Source organism: Myxine glutinosa, chromosome 14, assembly GCF_964187855.1.
Source record: "Myxine glutinosa chromosome 14, kmMyxGlut1.1, whole genome shotgun sequence".
Classification (NCBI taxonomy): Eukaryota; Metazoa; Chordata; class Myxini; order Myxiniformes; family Myxinidae; genus Myxine; species Myxine glutinosa.
The window spans coordinates 42,689,535-42,705,241 of NC_136274.1; the positions used below are offsets into that span (position 1 = coordinate 42,689,535).

Here is a 15,707-nt window from a genome sequence, read left to right on the forward strand (position 1 = left end):
CGGGCAAAAAGCGATAAATAACATGATATTTAAAAAACGGTGTGGACAAGTTATGACTAAACTTGGCAGATTTGGTTCGGTGACGAGAACAAGCCGATTAGATTTTGGTTCAGGTCCGAATCCAGATCCGGCCTATCAGTGGGATACAAAACAAACTGTTCAGCCCGGCGGAGGTATACACTCTACCGAGTGCTTTTCTAGTTCAATATTATTTTATTTGTAATATTATTTTTCACAAATGAAGCTTTATGAACCCTTCCCGCTCCCCTCCTCCCCCCCCCCCCTCCTCCCCCCAAAAGGACCTCTTCTAATTTTTTGGTCCAAATTCGGAGACAACTTTTGAGTTTCTTCTTTCCCCCACTTTGCCGATTCCTGACGATATTGTCTTTATAAATTGTATTGATAAAGATGAATCTCAACCAAGTTGAAGTTTTATTTTCTTCACTTTGTAAGCTTCTTGAATCCCGACAGGTGATCATTAATTATGTCGTGCTTCAAAGTACCAACTAAACCAAATGTATGTACCTGATGTTCTTTTACTTGTAATTATTTCATGATAGTTAATCTTCGTTTTCAATAACGGGAACTTTCCAATTTCCGACTTTAGCGTTTTGCATTTCCTTTTACCTAGCTTAAACGTTGAATTTGATTCCTTAAACGTTCAAATCTCTTGCTTCCTTCAACACCAAATCACCATTTGCTCATCGAAAATGCCTCTTTATCATGTGAAACACTTATTCTCTTAATTACAGACCTATTTCCCTGACCCTTTGCTTTGTCAGCTCGTCCTCGAGAAGTTTCGCCAGCATAAAAACATTTCTCGGGGAGAGGAACGAGAGCGAGAGGCGAGAAGAGCTGCCGAGCGATTGGAGAGGGAACAGCGGGCACAACGGAAATGCGAGGAGGAAGCCGCGGCAAAGAAACAAGCCGATGAGCCACGCATCACGGAGTTGACTGCCGAGGAAGCAGAAAAACTTCAACAAGAAATTGACCAGGTTACGAGAGCAAACGTGCCAATTGTATCCCCCATTTTGCTTTGGTTGGTGTGCGTAATGCGCACATCAATTCCACATAAACCTGGGATTGATCGGCCTTGCACGAGGTCAAATCCAAGCTTATGGTGGCTTTCTGAAGGTGCAGGGAATCTTTCCTTTATTTTTCGTTCACAAGACCTTGAGTTGGTTGTTTTGTACATTTTCTGCAATTCAGTTCTCACAACTTTAAGATTGGAGTGAATAACCTCAATAATGTTGTTGTTTCCCCCACCCTCTGACCATCCACCTCCCGATCATTCTGTAAAGCAGCAACACAACAAAGAGAATGTGAAAAATGATGCGGAGAAATGTGTGGATGTCGACAAGTCCGGAGCTAAGAAGGTGATTAAAGTTGTTAGAGCACATTTAAACTTTGATCATTCATTGGGAAAGATAACACTGAGCTTCTGGAGTTTAAAAAAAAATTGTGGTGGGTAGGGTTGGGGGAGTGGGGGGGGGGGGGGTTATTAAAGATCTTGCTTTACCGACCAAACATGATTTGATCAGACGTGGAAAATTGATTACGATGAGATTAGAATAATGAATGGAGCATTGTTGGTTTTTCAATGATGCCCTCGTTTTGTGCTTTTCATTGATGCACAGGAGTCAGAAAAGGATGTGGATGAAGAAGAGGATGAGAGTGACAAAGGCAAGCTTATGCCAAACTCTGGCAACGGCACAGACCTTCCACACTACCGATGGACCCAAACTCTGTCTGAGGTTGATGTACGTATCATCGATGCTTTGCACGTGGAGAAATAAAACTACAAGGGTAGTTGATAAAGGCTTCCTTTTTTTCTATTTTTCCACTTTGCAATAAAAGACGAAATGAGTAACTTGAAGCTTTTGTCAAACGCTACAAAATGAGTATGATTCTTCCCAGTGATATAAAAATGGCAGTGCTCCACTTCCCGCACCAAAACACGTCGGTGCTAATTTGTTCTACTTTTTTGTGTTAAATTTGGCTCGATCCATGCCAAGTCTGCTGACTGGGTGACTGGTCCATAAACTGTGAAGTGCACCAAGTGGGTAGGAAATGCTGGTAAAACGAGCGTCATTGAGGAACTGTAAAAAGGTCAAATGGAAGGCATGACTGGTGGGAACATTGCACTTTTGGAAAGTTGATTGTGGTGAAGTGTGGGTGTGTTTATGTTCTAAAAAATTCAGGCCAATTAGAACTGAACGTGGAAATGGGAGGTCCTTTTGGCTTCTTGATTTGACCTCCCAATTCAAAGATGTCGTCATCTAGTCAAGCAGGAAACTGCAAATGATGTGTTGAACTATAATCTAATTTTCACGCACTTTTACCTCAAGACTATAATATTGAAAATTGCAAAAAGTATATTATGCCAGATTTCAGCTTATCATTGGATGTTTGCTTTTTGAAATTCAAAGTGGGTCAATTATGTGAAATAAATAAATAATTTGTCCTGCTATCACGTAACAGTGACCAGGGCTGTTTCACCATGGCATTGGATGAATGCTCAATGTAAAAATTATATATATTTAATGTTTTTGATTATTTTACATGTGCACAACGAGTCGGATTCTTTTTCATTTTTTTTTTCCTTCAATCCCCAGCAATGTTTCCATGGAAGGCATATTCTAACACTTCAAAAACTTGCCAGAGAAGCGGAAGCCATGTGGCTGTGACCGCAAGTTTCCTCCAAGCTCAGCATATTTCAACTGCAATGCATTGAACCAGAAACCATAATGCTCTCGCTCACATCGTTGGTTCCAGCTGCTCTTCAAGCTCAAAGCTGTTTGTTGAGAAATTACTCTGACCTAGCTGGTGTAGCTTAGAGGTTTTGTTCTCTTGTCTGGGTTCAATTCCCGACCCATAGACTCGCTGCCCTTAGAGGCAGGGGCGTCACACGGAGTGTGTCATCCTTTGGAGGGATGTGATCTAGCATTTGCTGGTGGACGTTTATTTATTTATTTATTTATTTATTTTATTTTTTTGTATACTGAATCGAGGCTCGTGAAAGAGCTAACATTTACTTCACAAACAAATCAACCAGACAAACAAAATACCCAAAAAGAGGGAGCGGAAGACAAGACGGGGAGAGAAGGGGAAGCACACAAACACAACATCCGAGAGCAGGGAGATGTGTGGAAGGGAGAGGGCCCGGGGGGAGGAGGCATGGGAAGGGGTTGGGGGGGGGGGGGGGAGGGAGAAGTATAAAACACAAGGACACCAAGGACTTCCTGGACAGAAGTTGGTATTTCAAAAAAGTGGAATTGGGGTGACATTAGCGGGGGTAGAAAAGATCAAGGTTTTGGATGGGGGAAGATAAGAGATGGTGGTGAACAGCTGTTTTAAAGACTTGGAGGGTGGAGTGGGATTGAAGAGAGTGAGGGAGTTTGTTCCAGAGGCGGGAGAAAAGAGGAATGAAGGAGTGAAGGTGAGCAGAGAGTCTTGATTTTGGCAGTTTAACCATAAGAGGGTTGCAGGCAGATCTTGTGCGACCTGTAGGGATATTTGCAGGACAGAGCCCAGAGAGAGCTGGGGGGGCAAGGCCAGAGAGGAGTCGGTAGAAGACGGAAAGACCACCAACCTGCCTGCGGTGAGTGAGTGAGAGGCCCTTGGAGTTAGCTTCATCGCGGGAGATTCCAATGATTCTGAATGCTTTGGTTTCAACAGCGTGAAGGCGAGCTAGGTGTGAGGCAGGAACACCAGCCCAGAGGGGAGACGTTAAAGTTCCCACGAAAATTTTTGATACTTTCTGAAAAGAGTAGGTCGCTGTTTGCTGTAATCTAAAACGTATCTACAATTCTAATTCTAATAATCTACAATTATTTGGACGGTGAGGGAAGACGTGGGGTTACTAATTCGCAACGGTTTGCAACATCTGCCTTTGGAAGTGATCACAGCTTGGACTCTGCACTCATTTTGCTCGACATATTGTTCTATATCAGGAGGAATATTGGCACCATGCCTCCATTTTCAAGATTCTTCTGTGGACGTGTTTTGATTAAATGTTTGCAGGCAGTTTTGATGGTGCCAAGTAACGCATGTGCTAAACTTAGTTATAAACAGCTTGGTTAGATGCACAATTCACACTGCGCTAGTGTGCTTGGGCCTTGGGTGCTGGTCAATCAATATCAGACTGATCAACATCCAAAGATAAAACAGACTTGTGCGGTTGAATAACTGTCAGAGCTTTGTGTAGGCACGTATTCTGAACAAGGCAGGCCATGATGAAGAATATTCTCGTCTCCTCATCTTGATTGCCATTGGACGTTAAAGATCCCACTGTGTCTTGGCATGAAAAGTAGGCAAGTTATTTCCAGTACCCTACCAAGGTCCACATTCTTGCCTTAACCTAACTTGCACTCCAAGCAATGATGCAGCCAGCAGCAACGTGGTGCACCCCAAGTTTATGGATGGACCACACCACGAGAAGACTGGTAAGTCAGAGGTTCATTGCCGAAAAGAAAAATATTCATTGCTGGGATATTTCAGTAGGATTGCAAGACGTCCCATGATATTTCTTCAAACAATTATTGAGGAGCACCATAGGTATTGGGACGCCTCTTGTTGTTTGAGGAGGCCATTCCTGTCGGATCGACTTCCACGCCTTTCTGTCAGCCATTTCCATTTTAATCTTATTTCATATGTTAATCCTGGTTCTCCCATTCATTTCTGACATATTGTAGGTTGATTTGAAACCTTTGAAACCTTTGAAATGGAACACTGTTCACGTGTCAATACAAGCTACATGCACTCTTCTCTAAGCTGTCTCGCCTGGGTTCAAATCCTGACCTAGCTATAAACCGTCATTTTGGTGTTTCACGGGCAGTGTGATTCAACAATGTGTTCGTCCAGCTATCATCTAACAGTTACCCTTGGATGGACGTTAAACTGGGCGTCCCGTCTACCGACATTAGTTGATGGACGTTGAACATCTCCACGGTTTCCTCCACGAAGAGTAGGCAAGCCTTTGCCAGCACCATTGTCAAATTGCAAATTCATGCCCTAACTGCCGCCGGGAAGGCAATGGCAAACCACCCCAGCCAGCACAGTATAGCCCACGTCAAGAAACTGCCTCGGCAGAACCTCGCTCTGAAACAGGCTGTGGTACATCAGAAAGAATGGATCTCAACTTGTTTGGAATGTCCTTTTTTTATTTCCTCCAAATCAGCCCTGCATTTAGCGCAGTAACCAGGAGTCCTTTCTTCAGCAAACTTTCATTTAAATCGTAATCAAATTCGATTCTGGGGTTTGCTCGGAGTGAGGTGGTGTCAGGTCGTCTATTTTCTGCTTTAACGAGCAAACAATATGTCGTCGTCACTTTTCACCCCATTTTCTGAGACCACAGATATTTGCTATTTGGACTTACTCTTTCGTTCTCTGACGAGGTATAAATTTAAACCAACGGTTTGGCTCACTTGTGCTGGAAACGCTTCTTTTTTTTTTTTCATTCTGCCAAGGAAAATTAGCCCCACCGATTTCTGGCCACGTCGTTCCCTATGAAATTGCTTTATAGCCCATAAATGCACAGCAAACGGAAAGCAAGAGTGTCTCGGCAGGACTCCTTGGCTTTTGCAGAGAAGTTTAGCGTGATTTGTCTCCCGGTGTGCACGTCCACCCGGCTCCATTTAAATGTAGGCCTTTTTGTCTCGACGGTCCGATTCTAAGCCGGCAGCTCCCCCATTGCTCCGAACATACGTGACAGGGATTTGCCAACGTGGGTGGAGGTGCCTTTTGCTGTATAAAGAGCTTTTTGTGGAATGCCCAAAATGTTTTTCTGCTACTGCAGCTGCAGTCTTTTTGTTGACCCTTGAGAGTGTATCTTTATTTTTCTGGCCATTTGTATTGTTGAAGAAAAGTGATTTGGTGGTGATACAATGATGTTGCCCTCCAGCTGTACATCCCACTGAATGTGGGACATCGGGTGAAAGGGCGCGACGTGTCGTGCAGTATCGAGAGGAGACGCCTCTCTGTGGGGCTGCGTGGCCACGCACCGACCGTCGAGGGTGACACCTACAATGAGGTCAAGGTTGAGGAAAGCTCGTGGCTTCTGGAAGACGGCAAAGCGGTGGTGGTACATCTCGAGAAGGTATGCGTACCTTTGTGCATTTGCCGACGGAGTATGGCTTGTTGATAACGCCGTGGCTGTTACTGACGTGTACCCATTGTGATGAAGGGTTTGCGGAACCTCATGCTTCATTGTCATGATCCTCTGGATGAAGTGTTAGCTGCAATTCATGTCCTCGAGTGTTATATCCCTTTCAAACGACAATTTGTTCTCACAGACATTACTATTGCTTTGGCGAGTTGGGCCGTGGGCTTTGTAGGGCATTATCCTCTCATCCGTGCTTCGGGGTTACACAATTGCACATCGACGTGGTACTTGAACTACTTGGCACCGTGTGTACGGTCCCTGTGTCGTGTGTGCAAGTCTCGCAGTTGGGAGGGGTGTGGAAGGAGGGGGATACAAGGCTGTGTTTGTATTGTCGGAGAAGGTTGAAATAAAAAGACTTCTGAATAACGAGCAATAATAACAGAAGCAACAGTAACATGCCTGTACACTCATTTATTAATATATTGCATTAACCCATATGGTGTTTATATCATAAAAGTTTATTATAAAACCTAGTTCGTGTGAAGTGTGCTACAACATAAATAACTTGTAAAACAAATGCTCGATTATCCCATGCATGCTTGTTTGACTGTGACGTGGGCCAGCATTTTCCCCACAGGCCAAATCTTTGTTTTGTCTACCATGTATGAAGGCAGAGGAATGTGACGTATGTGGCCGGTCCAACCTTCGTTCCGTACCCTTAACAGAGTGCTGGAGGGCATGGCACTCTTCCCAATTAAGGAATGCTTTGCATCGACACGTAGAGCACGAGAACGTTGTCTGCGCGATGTGGGTTGATATGAATAGGCCATCGGACGGTGTATAAAAATGGGGTTGGTGGTGGAGTGGTTAAGTCCAGCGGGTCTGCCTACAAACAGAGGAACAGGAACTTGATGAAATTGCAGCCTTTACACTGCAATAAAACAAATGAAATCACCTACCGTTTCTAGGATTTGAATGCAGAGCACACGAGAGACGTGGCGGGATGACGGTTCATTTGTGTATTCATTCTGTCCATCTGCAGATAAACAAAATGGAATGGTGGAACAGAGTCGTTACAACAGACCCAGAAATGAACACCCGCAAAGTCAATCCAGAGAATTCAAAGGTAGGGTCGTGCACGTACACGCACGGCTAATCCGTGCACACCTTGCTTTGTCACATGTATCTGATAACTCGTGTTGTGCGTGTGGTCTGCCTGTTGTACAAGGAACTTGCATACACGACAGGCCATTTGACCGACCCATCATGCCTATCCTTTAATATATCAAATTATTTACTTAATTTATCTGGCGGGTCGGGAGGGAAGGAGGATGAGTGGGTGGAAGAACAATGGGACATCGCTACGGTGTTGTATTTTCGTGGTGTTTGAGGATGGGGGGTTTGTAGGGACGAGACCCGTTCACACACATCACTGTCGCAACATAAGTACGGTACACACAACCATCCGTCCCTACATAAGCTACCTCTACCTCACATTCGTGTCGATATCCATGTCATGTCCTCCTATATCCCTAATGGTTTGAGGTACCTATCTAATTAAACCTATGTCGTGTTTCCCTTCGTAATCGCCTACTTTCCCATGTAAAAAAAACAAAAGAAAATGGCTACGAGCTGCTCCTCGTAGCTTAGTCTAGCTAGGCCCGGATTTGATTCACTCGACGCTGAACCCTCTCGATGGTAGCTATATCTTTCCTGAGCTGTGGTGACAAAAACTGCATATAATATAATATTCTTGACGAGACTTCACTGAAAACTTCCTCTTTTGATTTATAATTTAATCCTCGGCTACTAATAAAACATAAACCCTGTTGGCTTTACCTATAGCTACCTGGAACTGCCTTGTCTACTTGACCCCTTTATCGGTTATCACTCTCAGACCCTTATCCTGTGTGACGTGCTCTAAGATTGACCCCTTGAATCGTGCAATCCCCAATTTCATTATTCTTACCCATCCCCAACACCTTACATTTATTTATGGTAAATTGCATCTGCCAATATTTTACCCAATCTACTAAAGTATCGAGACTCTCCTGAATCTGGTCATCCCCCCCTCCCCCCCCTCTATTACCTACCTTACCCCCAAACAGTGTTGTCTGCAAATTTGGAAATCCTATTCTTCACCCCACTATTCCCTCCCTCTCTCGCCTTCTCTCTCTCTCTCCTTCCCTCTCTCTCCTTCCCTCTGTCTTTCCCTCTCTCTCCTTCCCTCCCTCTCACCATCCCACCCCCCACCCCCAACTTCCTCTCCCTTTCCCTTTCCCTCTTCCTCTCCCTCCCTCCACATTTCTGTCTTTCTCTCTCTCCACATTTCTGTCTTTCTCTGTCTCCCACCCCTCTCTCCCTCTCTCTCCCACCCCTCTCCCTCTCTCTCCCACCCCTCTCTCCCTCTCTCTCCCTCTGTCTCCCACCCCTCTCTCCCTCTCTCTCCCTCTCTCTCCCACCCCTCTCTCCCACCCCTCTCTCCCTCTCTCTCCCACCCCTCTCTCCCTCTCTCTCCCACCCCTCTCTCCCTCTCTCTCCCACCCCTCGCTCCCTCTCTCTCCCACCCCTCGCTCCCTCTCTCTCCCACCCTCGCTCCCTCTCTCTCCCACTTCTCTCTCCCTCTCTCTCCCACCCCTCTCTCCCTCTCTCTCCCACCCCTCTCTCCCTCTCTCCCACCCCTCTCTCCCTCTCTCCCACCCCTCTTTCCCTCTCTCCCACCCCTCTCTCCCTCTCTCTCCACCCCTCTCTCCCTCTCCCACCCCTCTCTCCCTCTCCCACCCCTCTCTCCCTCTCTCTCCCACCACTCTCTCCCTCTCTCCCATCCCTTTCCCTCTTTCCCATCCCTTTCCCTCTTTCCCATCCCTCTCCCTCTCTCCCATCCCTTTCCCTTGGGCACACCCCGCTGCCTAAGCCCCTCTCCCTCTCTCCCACCCCTCCTCATAGTCCCATCAGTGAAGCGACCGGTGGTATTTGCTAGTTATGAATAACTAGCGGAGTTACGTGGCATTGCCCGGAAAATAGTCAGTCACGTGTGTGTAATGGGCTTTTTATAGTCGGAGGAAGCCACGCCCCTTGGGCACACCCCACTGCCACGCCCCTTGGGCACACCCCATGTCTAAATCTGATGCACCCATGTTTTTTGTCGTGAAAAGTTACCCCCCTCTTCCCTCTCCAAGTGACTTCCTCAGGCTGTACATGAGGCACAACCGAACAGACGTTCACATTTATATGTATAGATAATGGTCCCAGTACTGATCCTTGAGGTACCCCACTACTTGCATCCTCCCAGCTGGACATCCTCCGACTCACGGCCACTTCCTGTCCCTAATGCAGTTTCCAATCTAGTTAGTTACTCGACCAGCCTGTTATCTATTTAATTTGCATATTGTTATGTCAGAAGTATTTCATAATTGCCTGTGAGCAAGCCACAATTGTATTCATATATATTACTGAGAAATGCATAGAAGTTGCTTTTCCTGCCTCTGTTTTGCATTTTCTTCCAAAACGATATCAATTCAAGAAGTCTCAATTAAACGAACCAAAGTAGCAAGTCTGAATTTATGGAACTTGTGTTTTTTATTTATTTCATTCTCCTGGCCATGACATATTCAACTGGGACTGTTCAGTGGCGGTTTTGGGTGAATGATTCGTTTTTAAAAAATCACCTGGTTTAGCTTTTTTTCATTTTTTTTATTTTGTAAAATCCTCCTTCCAGGATTGGATGCCGATTATTTTTGTTCAGATTTTGTTATTATTCCGTATGATTTTCGTGGGTCCTTTTAAATTCATTTTCTTGGCAACCGTTGGTCTGATTGACACAAAAATTTCACTGTAATATGCATCTACTCGTGTAGAATTTTAAATGATAATTATGACATCATTGGTCATGTGGTATGGGCGCCATCTTGGAAAAACAAAAGCTTTGGACCTCTATTTCCGAAACCGCCATAAGGAAAAAAAAAAATTCAAACATGGCTCATTGTAAAGTACCCCGCATGGGGAACTAGAATGGCACTTGGTGGAGCGCATACCTCCACCAGGCTGAACAGTTTACGTTTTGTATCCCACTGAAAGGTCATAACTGGATCTGGACCTGAACCAACATCAAATTGCTTGTTCTTGTCACTTACTCAACTCGTCCACCAGGTTTTGTATAAGGCGTCCATAACTTTTTGAGACTTACTGCTATATATCAGTTTTAGCCCTATCATTCGATGATGAAGAATTACTTAAATGAGAGCTGCACTCTTCGACGTCACGACGTCAACCGAAATGCCTCCGCCCACAATATTACATCATTATTACATATTACATCATCATCATCTCCGCCCACATTATGAATGAATGAATGATCGTTTTAAGGCCATTTTTCCCCGCTGAAGCGGGGGTTAGCCTTGCGGGCCCCATGACAATCATGGTTCCCTGTTTGAGGCAATGTTTTTATGGCCGGATGCCCTTCCTGGCGCCAACCCTTAGTCGCCTCTTACGATGTGCAGGGATACGGTGCACCTATTCAAAGCCGGGGTGCACACCGGGATCATTCATCCCAGCAAGCTGGTACTCAATTTGCCGACCTCGGAAGGGTGACAGGCTGAGTCAACCCCCCTGGTGTTAATTCAGCGGTCGACCGGGATTCGAACCCAGGATCCTGGGATCCCAAGCCGGCACCCTAACCGCTAAGCCAACACCAGGCTTAGCCCACATTATGCTGAAGTCTAATCGGTTCATCTTTCTATCATAATATATGCTTGTACAAAGTTTGGTCAAATCCCATCACTGGTTAATAAGTTTGCGCAGTAACAGAATTTTTACCTGGAAACGAAATTTAAGAATTTTTTACCTCTCCTCTGGCATTTGACCTTTGACCTCTTGACCCCAAAATCTAGTCAGTTCATCTTTACATCATTATACATAACTGTACCAAGCTTGACTTGGATCTCTTCAGTAAATTAATTTTAAAAAACTACTAAATTATTTCAATATACCGACATAATACAGCTGAAAGGGAATGAAGATAACATTGTCGAACGGCTCCATCACATGGGAAATTGCTTTGTACAGTATGTATTGCTTCCAAATTGTGCAACAAGCTTGGTTTCATGATTGGGTACCTGAGTAGGCAAAATGTTTACGAATTTGCTTCAATAAATCAGTTACTTTTAGTTCGTATTAACCTTTTTCTGCTCGTCTTTGTGACCCGTTTTAGCTGTCTGACTTGGACGGCGAGACACGAAGTATGGTGGAGAAGATGATGTACGATCAACGTCAGAAAGCCCTCGGCTTGCCTACCTCCGAGGATCAGAAAAAGCAAGACGTGCTCAAGAAGTATGTCCTTTCAAACGTAACGCTATCGCTTCACACACTATCAGACAGGTTCAGACAGGTTTGGCAACCGTTGGTCTGATTGACACAAAAATTTCACTGTAATATGCATCTACTCATGTAGAATTTTAAATGATAATTATGACATCATTGGTCATGTGGTAGTGATGAGAAGGTAATTTGAAGCAAAGGGCTGGCCAGCCCAATGGTTTCCTCTCTCAATGCCTTACTTCAGTTTTGATGCGGCTTCTCAATTCTGAGCAGTGTTGCTCTGTGATGCTGATTAGAGTACGAGCGTAATTTTTTTTTTTTTTTTTGAAGTTGCACAATTGATCGCTACCAATTTTTTTTTTTTTTTTTTTTTTTGTCAAAAATGGCCAACTTGTTACGTCGGCGTGTGCACCATTCGACTGAATAATAATGAATGAATTCGTGTGCACGTGTGCACCATTCGACTCTCAAACGTTAATCCACAATTCGATGCCACTTTCAACTACATCATCAATGTTCGACCTGAGCAGTGGAATTTCTCTATTGAAATTCCACCGACATATTTGGTCCTGAGAAGGTCCTTGTGATCATGCCAAGCAAAGGCCATTTGCCCAGCAGAAAGTTTTTAGTTTATGAAAGGCTGGAGCACGAGATACATATGGGGGGGGGGGGGGGGGGGTGTTGAAAAGGTGAGGTAGAATTGTGGCGGTGAGAATCGATTGAATAGAAGCTGTTGGTGGCCTTGAATCCAACACAATTTCTTCACCCTCGCTTTACTCATTACTCATTACTTACTACCTTCGCGAGTTGCACCTCACTGCCCGCCCATGAACTGTTCCCTCACACTCACCCTTTGGTAAACAAAATCCAAGGCTGGCAAGCTGATAAGGCTCAGACTTTTATGTGGTTATCACCCACAGGCACATTCGTGATAAGGGGCCGGGCCAAGTAGTTTTAGGTTTTGTGGTGGTTTGGCAGCAAGAGCTCATGGCTGGAAACCTTGGCGTGGGCCAGCCTATGCAAGGATAATCCCAAGAACCATTGATGGCAGGTTCAAATCCAATTTGGCTTTCATACTCCTTACCATATTGTGTGCATGTGTGTGTACGTGCAAGCGTGCACACACCTGCACACGAACATTTAATTTAACGGACATTGTCTTCTGATTATGAGCGGGCAACCGTCCCATGTGGGGCTATACCATGACGGTTAAGACGTGATTTTTTGGATATAATCCCTTCGGGCTTGCCAACTCAATCTTTGAGGGTATCCACCCTATGCTGATGTTTGTAACTAAGTCAGAAACGTGGCTGGATTGATTGATTTCCCAAGGTGGGGAGAGGGGTGTAGAAGGGTAGGCGGAGGATGGTGTTGGCTGGCATTGCTGCAAAAGCTTTTTAAACCTCTGTGGGCTGACTCACTGTCTGGAGCTGTGGGTGGATCTGTGATTCTCACAGACTACCTGCAGAGTACCCACCTTCTTGATGGTAGAGTTTGCACATTACTTGCATTACTAAAAGTCTGTGTATTGCAAGAAGACTCTTTTGATTGTGCTGTGTGCGTTTAAAGTGATCTAATGGGTCCAAAGGGTATTTTGGGTCTAAGTGGTCTTAGAGTTTGAAGGTGTCCAATGGCTGTGTAAGGGTTATATGGGTCTAAAGGGTATGTTGCAATAGTAGTTTGGGTCTCTGGGGGTAAGGGGTCTGAAGGGGCTAAATGGTCTTCAGAGGTGTACAGGTCTAAGGGGTCTCAGAGGATGAAACGGCTCAAAAAGTCTATAGGGGGTTGAAAGCGGCTATGAGGGTCTAAAGGGTAAAATCCAATAGTAAATGGTTTGAGTTTAAAAGGACGACTATAGGTTTCAAGGGGTCTGAAGGTGTAGTGGGATCAAAGGGTCGAAAGGATGTAAATTATTAAAGGGGTCTAAGCAGTCAAAAGGTTTAAAAGGTGTGTTCCAATAATACATAATTAATAGACATAGTCATGGTGCAACTAACGTTCAAAGTATGTAATTAAGAGAGGCATAAGTACGTTATGTCACTTTTTCCACACAGACATGAATGGCTTTTTTGAGGTGTGTGTGTGTGTGTGTGTGTGTGTGTGTGTGTGTGTGTGTGTGTGTGTGTGTGTGTGTGTGTGTGTGTGTGTGTGTGTGTGTGTGTGTGTGTGTGTGTGTGTGTGTGTGCGCGTGTGTGTCGGTGCATGTGTGTCGGTGCGCGTGTGTCGGTGCGCGTGTGTCGGTGCGCGTGTCGGTGCGCGTGTGTCGGTGCGCGTGTGTCGGTGCGCGTGTCGGTGCGCGTGTGTCGGTGCGCGTGTGTCGGTGCGTGTGTGTCGGTGCGTGTGTGTCGGTGCCTGTGTGTCAGTGCGTGTGTGTCAGTGTGTGTGTGTCAGTGCGTGTGTGTCAGTGCGTGTGTGTGTGTGTGTGTGTGTGTGTGTGTGTGTGTGTGTGTGTGTGTGTGTGTGTGTGTGTCGGTGCGTGTGTGTCGGTGCGTGTGTGTCAGTGCGTGTGTGTCAGTGCGTGTGTGTGTGTGTGTGTGTGTGTGTGTGTGTGTGTGTGTGTGTGTGTGTGTGTGTGTGTCGGTGCGTGTGTGTCGGTGCGTGTGTGTCGGTGCGTGTGTGTCGGTGCGTGTGTGTCGGTGCGTGTGTGTCGGTGCGTGTGTGTCGGTGCGTGTGTGTCGGTGCGTGTGTGTCGGTGCGCGTGTGTCGGTGCGCGTGTGTCGGTGCGTGTGTGTCGGTGCGTGTGTGTCGGTGCGTGTGTGTCGGTGCGTGTGTGTCAGTGCGTGTGTGTCAGTGCGTGTGTGTCGGTGCGTGTGTGTCGGTGCGTGTGTGTCAGTGCGTGTGTGTCAGTGCCTGTGTGTCAGTGCCTGTGTGTCGGTGCGTGTGTGTCGGTGCGTGTGTGTCGGTGCGCGTGTGTCGGTGCGCGTGTGTCAGTGCGCGTGTGTCAGTGCGCGTGTGTCAGTGCGTGTGTGTCAGTGCGTGTGTTAGTGTGTGTGTGTTTAACGCAATGATTGTGACTCATTCGTGACAAGTTTGCTTTGTAACCGTAATCAAGGTTATGAAGTGTTCACCTGTACTGGATCCTAATAAAAAGTCTGGACCAGGCGATGACGTGATAAGTGACATGGTCATGTCTGTTTTGCTTTGACACACGATGTACACAGTTTAGTGTGCTGGTTTGTGCTTACATTTAATTGAGCTTGCTTTTAAAGCCCTTTTAATAATCCTCCCCTTTTTTGATTGTGATCGGTTGCTTCAGTAAACAAACGTTTGTTGCGTAATGAGTTGAGCCCCTTGGTGGTAGAGTCTGTAAAACCTTGTTGCTTTGCCCTTCCAAGTGTGGTTTGATTCCCGTGGCTGTTTGGTAGAAATTTCTGCAATATGGGACAATTATAATCCGTACAACGTTCATGACTCATCGTTAAAGTCCTAATGCTTCGTTGACTATGGGCATCACCACCACCTCGTGGGCGTGGAGGTGATGTGCGCGCTCCTAACAAGATCAAGTCTCAATTTATCCTCGACTAGGGCATGCCCGTACTATATATAAGCTAGGACGTGCCCGTACGTGGGTGCCCGTTCCTTGCCAAAAAAAAAAAAAAAAAAAAATTTGTGTAGGGGTGTGTGTGTGTAAACATCCTAGGGCGTGCCCGTACGTGGGTGCAAAAAAACATGCGTGCAAACAACAACAACAAAAAAAAACTTTGAAACCACGTGGCAGTAACGACCACAGAACCCCCCCCCCTCTATTTACATGAATGGTTTGGTCCATTCGCAACGACCACAGAACCCCCCCCTCTATTTACATGCAATGGTTTGGTCCAAAGCGAACGGCTTGCAGTGTTTGGTAAAGAAATCGCCATAGCTCGGTAAGTACTTGTCCGATTAATATGAAACCTTGAAAAGGCACATCCTCGGGTCCCCAGCAATATACCTGGCAAGTTTCAAGTATATCGGACCCGTGGTTGTCGAGAAACAGCGGTCACAGACAAACATACACACATACACACATACAAACACACAGAGATTACTGGAATTATAGATAGATGATGAGGAAGAGAGCGCAAAATGAGGGCCCACCTGCCAATTGCATTCATACTTGGGAGGCGGTAGGGAAAGGAGGGGGCAGTGGCATCACAGACTATCTTGAAAATTGGTTGGTAGGTATTATTGTTTCGAACGCATTTTTGATGCCTGTCTGTTTGGGGGTGCCAGTTCTACCTTCGGGTGGCATCCTGATGAAATCCTCCATTTTCTAGTTCAATGAAGTATCGAGATGACCTTTCAGACT

General features: G+C 45.7%; 1 protein-coding gene across 1 annotated transcript in view; it reads left to right on the plus strand.

Annotated features, from left to right (window-relative positions):
- LOC137439724 (nuclear migration protein nudC) overlaps positions 1-15,707 on the plus strand; it is a 32,135-nt gene that overhangs the window by 2,916 nt on the left and 13,512 nt on the right. The window contains exons 2-7 of the mRNA XM_078767966.1: positions 753-995; positions 1,302-1,376; positions 1,638-1,760; positions 5,903-6,097; positions 7,146-7,229; positions 11,313-11,431. Coding sequence (XP_078624092.1) covers positions 753-995; positions 1,302-1,376; positions 1,638-1,760; positions 5,903-6,097; positions 7,146-7,229; positions 11,313-11,431 — 839 coding nt within the window. The remainder of the gene's footprint in view (positions 1-752; positions 996-1,301; positions 1,377-1,637; positions 1,761-5,902; positions 6,098-7,145; positions 7,230-11,312; positions 11,432-15,707) is intronic.